Genomic DNA, 7,906 nt, shown 5'->3' on the forward strand with positions numbered 1-7,906 from the left:
CCCTCCGCGCCTCCGCCGCGGCCTCCCGGGGCCCAGAGCCCGGACACTTCCGCTGCCCGCCGCACGAGGGGCGCTTGAGCCAGACGGTTTTTCAGGCTCGCGGTTTTGCTGTTTGGGGAACTCAGGCTTCCTGATATAGCCAAAACCTGAAACGCAGAGCAAAGTGGAGTGGGAAGGAAGGGAAAGATAGGGGTACTGATGGCACGCAGGGACCCAGGGAGGTCTTTGCGGGCCTCCCTAGGCTGCTTACCCTGCCCGCAGCCCACCTCCTCCACGTTCCCCGAAATTGGCGGCGGCTTCCAGTTTGGAACTTATCAAGTCATTGTAATATAATTTAAATTAAACCAATCTGAATTTACCTAAGCTCTCTTAAGGTATTAGTGAATTAACTGAGGGAACTCAGCAAGGGGACTAATTGGCAGGAAACATGAAAAGTATAAAGAAACTACCCACGCAAATAAAACGACCAAGCCCAGGAATCATGGATATTAATGTATTACTTAATACTATGTTGAATGTAAAAAGTCTTAATAAGTCATAGTGCAATGTATAGGCTAATTTTAGTAAGCAAAACCACAAAACTAAAACTACCATCCTCTCTCATTCTTCTACAATTCATACATGTCCAAAATAATGAACTCCTAAGATAGGTTTTAGTCTGAACAATCAAGTAACACTCCTAAGTATGTCTGCTATTATGGGTACAAAATGAAACCAGTTAAACTCTTCCTCCTTCAGTATCCCAACCTGGCTAACTAGGATCTTACTATTCTAACCTCAGGGATGCTCTTTAGAAACAGAGAATGTTATTTGAAGGCCCTGTGCTTCATTCACTCTGGTTACCAGAAAACCAAAGTTGATTCTGTTCAGATGAAATACTGAGAATGCTGCTACTGGATTCTTCATTTAAGCTAACGGTTTATCTTTTTAAAACAGAACTAGCAAGTATCAAGTAATTTAATTAATGTAATTTCTTCAGTTCCCTATGCTTTCATAAAACAAACAAACAAACAAAAAAACCTGAAAAAACAAAAAACATGAAGAGGCTGGATAGTTTATTATTCAGTCCAGGAGCCGAGTAGGTTATCAGAATTCTGTTTAGAAATAACTTCAAGAAAGTTTTCCATTTTCCACATATTCCACTTTCCAACCACTCGCAATGAAGCAGTTCCAATGTACATTGTCAATAATGGTAACCTTGAGTCCCACAAAAAAATCAACAGAAAAATACTCATTAGCATTTGGAGTGGGAATTCTGATCAATATTATATACCTCTCTATATAAATTTGCTACTGCATAAATAAATGCTAGTCCATTTCCAGGCATTTGGCTATATGAATGGAGATTACAACAGGTCTGGGCTGGATTGAGACCATCAGAGTTACACCTACCAAAGAAATGGTCTCAAACTGAAAACAAACAAAAAACCACAAATCATAAAGGATTCTAGAGATGAAGAGGAAATCAGGACTTATCAAAGTTCCAGAACTAGCTAGAACCATTCAACAAGGCTAGAACTAGTATATCTATAAAATCCCTAAGTGAGAGAAATTGGAAAAAACACTGGTAGTAAAAAAAGGGAAAATCTGCAAATAAATAAGCAGGGCTAATTATAGATCATGAATTGGCTATCAATCTGCCCTGACACTAGCATTCTTCTAATACACTCTTATTGCAATGCAAATTGACACGTGCACTTTGAGGAAAACAGCATATATGAGAGCTGTTAAAATGGTCTTCAAAAAAAAAAAAAAGTTCTTGACCTAAGCATCTCTTACTCCTTGGAACTGCTCCAACATCCAACAAAAGAAGAGTTTTAAAGCATAAAGGTATGAAAATGTGCACTGCAGTGTAATTCGTAGTACAGGAAACTGAAAACAACCCTGATGTCAAAAAGGAGCGCTTAAAACAATTAGGATATACTAAGAGACAAAGTCTACAAAAACAATTACAAAGACCATGTAGAAAAAGTTACTTTTCCCGTGATGACAGCTCATGATTTTTTTATTTTTGTGAGACAAGGTATCATTCTGTCACCCAGGCTGGAGTGCAGTGGCCTGATCTCAGTTCACTGTAACCTCTGCCGCCCACATCAGCCTCCCAAGTAGCTGGGACTACAGGCACGTACTACCACGCTCAGCTAATTTTTTCCATTGTTTGTAGAAATAGGTCTTTCTATGTTGCCCAGGCTGGTTTCAAACTCTTGGGCTCAAGTGATCCTGAAGTGCTGGGATTACAGATGTGAGCCACTGCGCCTGGCCAAAAGTTAATTTTTTAATAAAACAAAATTGCTCTCTGGTCCTTCTGGCCACACTACTAATTACCAAAAGTGCCCTGCAGCTTTAAGGGCTTGGTTATGAAAAGTATTTCAAATATTTGAAAACAGCTTTCTCGTATATTTGCACGTAAACTTTCAGTCATTTACATTAATAGGTGAATTAATTTTCCTCCTAAATTTTGAAGCACAATCTGCAGTCTTTGCTTTCTAAAGGATCCATTCAGAAACTAAAGATGTATTTGACCTTATAAAAAGATACACAGTCTTTGCTATTGTGAATAGTGCCGCAATAAACGACTTGGAATCAACCCAGATGTCCATCTGTGACAGACTGGATTAAGAAAATGTGGCACATATACACCATGGAATACTATGCAGCCATAAAAAAGGATGAGTTGCATCCTTTGTAGGGACATGGATGCAGCTGGAAACCATCATTCTTAGCAAACTATCACAAGAAGAGAAAACCAAACACCACATGTTCTCACTCATAGGTGGGAACTGAACAATGAGATCACTTGGACTCGGGAAGGGGAACATCACACACTGGGCTTATCATGGGGAGGGGGGAGGGGGGAGGGATTGCATTGGGGAGTTATACCTGATATAAATGATGAATTGATGGGTGCTGACGAGTTGATGGGTGCAGCACACCAACATTGCACAAGTATACATATGTAACAAACCTGCACGTTATGCACATGTACCCTAGAACTTAAAGTATAATAAAAATAAAAAAAAAATAAAAAAAATAAAAAGAGAAAATACATGTTAATAAAAAAAAAAAAAAAAAGATACACAGGTTTTTTCTTCCCCTCACTTCTCATCCACCCCCATAGAGCGGCCCATGCTCTCTTCCATGCCCAGTCAACAGTGACTTCCAAACACAGGTCAGCCTCACCCCTCCTCCTCTAGTAAACCTTGTTACCACCTTAACACAGTTCCTGCTGTCCTTCTCATGCTTTTTAATGCACCATATACATTTTAAGAACTATCTTAGACCATATAAGAACATGCAACTCTTTTCTCCCCCACCTCCTCCTTTTCCCTCCTGGTAAAACGTTTCATTTTTCCTATTGGTAAAAATTTAATTCACAGGACAGTGTCACTGGGGGAAATATCAAAGTAACAAGCAACTTTCAAACCCAGAATCAGAATGACCTGGGAGCATGTTAGGCACTCAAGGTACCCTGTTTTTAGGTCTGTGGTGGGTTTTGTGTGGTTCTCAATCCTAGCTGAACAACTGAATCATCATAGAGCTTCTAATATTGTTATGCCTGAGCACCCCTGCCAGAGAAGTTTTCATTGAGGAACAGAGAGGGCACCCAGTATCTTACATCTTTAATTTTTAAAGTTCCCATTTAGGAACCACTGCTAAAGCAGTTTCATACAGCTTAATTAGAAAAAGCTGAGGTGGTCAACATGCGATGTAAAGCCTCACTTCTCAGTGTGTGGCCTCAGGCAGGCATTTATATCATTTACATTCTAACAAAATCCCCTCATGATTCTTAGGCACATCAATTTAAGAACCAATCACTTACGATCAGGCACAGTGGCTCACGCCTGTAATCCTAGCACTTTCGAAGTCCAAGTTTGACACCAGCCTGGGCAACATGGTGAAACTGTCTCTACTAAAATACAAAAATCGGCCGGGGGTGGTGGTGCATGCCTATAGTCCCAGCTACTCCGGAGGCTAAGGCATGAACACTGCTCAAATGTGGGAGGCAGAGGTTGCAGTAAGCTGAGATTGTGCCACTGCACTCCAGCCTGGATGACAGAGCAAAATTCTGTCTCCCACACCCCCACACAAAAATAATCAATCACTTAGGTCAGCACTAGGTGAACTTTCTGTGATGATGGAAAAGTTCATCGATGCTATTCAGTGTGGTAACCACTAGCCACATGTGGCTAAAGAGTATTTAAAATATGCCAGTGAGACTGAGGGAATAAATTTTTTATTTAATTAATATAAACAGTCAGATGTGGCTAGGAGCTACTGTATTGTACAGGGCAGACCTAGAAAATTTATACTGGTCAGAGGACATACATTTACAAATACAAATCTACAGCTGCAAAAGGAAATCCACAGGAGTCATTGCCTACAGAACTGTCTTCTCCTCTTAATGAAGACAAAAGCCAGGTGTTAAAAACAATCCATTTATTGGGTTTTAAACTAGTTACACAATTGAAATCAATTTGGCACTACTTTATACAGGGATTACGCCTGTGTATGCTGACACTTAAATACTGTACCAGGACCACTGCTGTGCTTAGGTCTGTACTGAGTCATTCAGCATGTAGATACTAAAAATATACTGTAGTGTTCCTTTAAGGAAGACTGTACAGGGTGTGTTGCAAGATGATATTCACCAATTTGTGAATTATTTCAATCCAGAAGATACCTTTCACTCTATAAACTTGTCATAGGCAAACATGTGGTGTTAGCATTGAGAGATGCACACAAAAACGTTACATAAAAGTTCAGACATTCTAATGATAAATGAACTGAAAAAAAGAGAAAAACCCCACATTTCAGTTTTGGTAACAAAGAAAGATAAAGAAAATAATTTAAAAACACAAAAAATGGCATTCAGTGGGTACAAAAGCCCAAAATCACTATAATAAAGAACTACATGTGAATCTTTACAAATTACACAATGATGTTGTGTAAAAGGTTGCATCTGTACAAAGTCTTGCCAATGCTATCTCTACAGTTTATACAATCTTTTACATTTATATAACATATATTAAACAGATCAATTAAATATCAAGCCTCATTACTCTCTCAACAATTCTGCAGGCAAAATAAAAAGGGAGAGAGAACAAAATAAAGAAAAAAATTACAAAATTTCCACAAACACAGCAGTCTTCCATTTAGGTGAAGTATAACAATTTTCAGAGGGTCAAAAAATAGTTGAAAAGAATACAGGGAAAAACCAGCCAGTCAGGGTTTTTATTGTTGTTGCTGTTTATTTTTAAAATCACACATTGAATACACACAACAATCAGAAATTTCTTCACCAAACCCCCAATTTTTTAGCAACTGGCTCTATTCAGCACCAAAAACTCCAGTCTGTGGGAAGTGCACAGACACAGACTTCACCTCTGTGTCTTGGTCGAGCAATCCATCAGGTCACTGGTTAGGTTCCGGACTTGCCCTCTTTTCCTTCCCTCTTCATGGCTCTCCAGACCCAAGGTTCTCAAGGCTTCAGACTTATGGCCCACAGCCCTACTACCATCTAAATTCAGCAGCCATTTGGGAAGAATTGAAAATAACTTGAGAAGAATGAAATGACAGGACCTGTGTGACAGATGGGCATTCTCCATTCCAAGTCAACTGTTTCTTAATGAGTTCCGAGACTCTGGTCTTGGATTCCATGATCATACTGGGTAATTATTTCTAGTCTGAGACTTTGTGACTTTGTCAGATGCCTCAAAAAAAAAAAAGTGATCAGTATTCTGGAAACACTTCCGGACAAGTTAGGAAATCAAATGGCAACTGAGAAGCTGTGGAATGCACACTAATGAGATCTAACACAGAAACCACCAAAATGATGAGAGCTCAGCAGAGGCAGTTTTAAAACTTGCAGAGAGCCACCACAGATGGTACCTGAGGGTGTGGAATTTTTGATGAAAAGAGCCTGAAGTGAGGACTAGTCATCTGTATCAGGGAGGAAAAAATTTCAATTAGGTAACAGGACAGCCAACTCTAAAAGCCCAATACATGAAATTTTTATTCTTCCTATTCCAGTTGAAAGGCTTCTGGGTGCTCCCTCTTTAACAGAATGGGTGTAAGAATCCAGATGAAATGTTCTCACAACTTTCTAGAACCCAGAGTCCTCAGGGCCACACAAAATGTCCCAGTCCCACCTAGGAGGCAACTAAGAATAAGATTTATTTTCCTTTATCTAACTATTCCCAGGATACTGACACCACTCATTTACAAAGGTTCAAAAGCTGTCACACATTTTCTCTGCTAAAGCAAGGAGGCACAGAAAAATTCTCATTTCCAATGGCTGTGGCAAAAGCCATGTTTAAAAACAAACAACCCCCACCATCCAACTTTATCTAAACACTGACATCTAAGAATGTCAGCAAAAAGAAAGAAAAAAAACAATAAATACCTACTTTTCAGTCACCAAACCAATGACATTTGCCTGAGGATGTCACATCTTTAAATTCAGAACTTTGCCGACTTACCTTTCTATGCATAATAGCATGGTGACACAAGAAGATCGGTGAGAACAAGCAGTTGGTCATCAGTGAATTGCTGTTTGTGTTCCTGCCAGTTGTCATGGTGAGTCCTTCGGAAATTGGATAAGGTTTTTTTTACAGTCATCTGTAAAGTAGACAATCCACATATGTTTTAACCTCTCTGGACAACCAGGATCATATGTAGGATATTTTTAGTTAAATTACCATCCCTCTAGACTTCAGCTCTCACACAATACCAAATGCTACAAAACCAAAAAGCCGATGAGAAGGACAAAGTCAATGGTCTTTTGAGTTACTAAAAATGCCATCATAATTTCCTATTTAATACTAACTTCCAGTAAAATACTTTGCTGTGCTAGAAAAACAGAAACATAAAATTTATCACAGCTATAGTGACAGTACTTTACTTCCATTGAACTGGGAGGGATAGAAGTTACAATAATTTCCTCACTACCAAAAGATCTCAAATATCCATAGCAGCAAGGTCTCTGTAATTTTTAAATAATTACTGGTGAACAGACTGAGCCCTGGCAGAGGCAGTAGCTTTATGAAAGCAGTTAGTTCAGAGTGTATAGGAAATTATTATTATGGTTTCTTAGAAAACATCACTGATACTACATGTACAAACTAATAAGGAAGAACTGTACCTCAATAGGCTGAGGATCATTTAGATGTGCACTGAGATTCATGAGGAGCTGGGGCATCCAGGTGGGAACATCATAAGGACTAGAAAGAACACATGCGCCAAGTCCTAGCACCCCAGCATGGCGTTTGACCAACTCTGCAAAGAAAACAGCAACATATGTGCAAATATTTACATGTCTCTAATGCACTTGTGACAGTGAAATAAAATTAGTTTTCAATTGTGTTGTTTTCAATATGTGAATTTCTGCATTTAAAATGAATCTACATGTATACACATCAAAAACTTGATTTTGAGGCTAAACTAAAAATAACACTGTTTTTAAGAATGTGTCAGCCGGGCACAGTGGCTCATACCTGTAATCCCAGCACTTTGGGAGGCCAAGGTGGGAGGATCACTTGAGGCCAGGAATTTGAGACCGGCCAAGGCAACAAAGTGAGAACCTGTCTCTCCAAAAATACATTTTTAAAATTAGCTGGCAGTCAGGCATGGTGGCTCATGCCTATATTCCCAGTACATTGAGAGGCCGGGGCAGGTGGATCACCTGAGGTCAAGAGTTCAAGACCAGCTTGGCCAACGTGGCGAAACCCCGTCTCTACTAAAAATACAAAAATTAGCTGGGTGTAATGGCATGTGAAGTCACAGATATCCAGAAGCTGAGGCATGAGAATCATTTGAACCGGGGAAGCAGAGGTTGCAGTGAGCCAAGATCGCACCACTGTACTCCAGCCTGTGCCACAGAGCGAGGCTCCATCTCAAAAAAAAAAAA

The 7,906-nt window shown here is 39.6% G+C and overlaps 1 protein-coding gene across 1 annotated transcript in view; it reads right to left on the reverse strand.

Moving 5' to 3' along the window:
- Nucleotides 1-4,422: 4,422 nt before the first annotated feature.
- PSME4 (proteasome (prosome, macropain) activator subunit 4) overlaps nt 4,423-7,906 on the reverse strand; it is a 106,423-nt gene continuing 102,939 nt past the window's right edge. Inside the window, exons 45-47 of the mRNA XM_011950578.1 lie at nt 7,142-7,275; nt 6,480-6,618; nt 4,423-5,940 (exon numbers count right to left, since the gene is read on the reverse strand). Of these exons, the coding sequence (XP_011805968.1) occupies nt 6,484-6,618; nt 7,142-7,275 (269 nt within the window). The 3' untranslated portion in view covers nt 4,423-5,940; nt 6,480-6,483. The remainder of the gene's footprint in view (nt 5,941-6,479; nt 6,619-7,141; nt 7,276-7,906) is intronic.

This window comes from Colobus angolensis, unplaced genomic scaffold (genome assembly GCF_000951035.1).
Source record: "Colobus angolensis palliatus isolate OR3802 unplaced genomic scaffold, Cang.pa_1.0 Scaffold309, whole genome shotgun sequence".
In the NCBI taxonomy this organism is placed as follows: Eukaryota; Metazoa; Chordata; class Mammalia; order Primates; family Cercopithecidae; genus Colobus; species Colobus angolensis.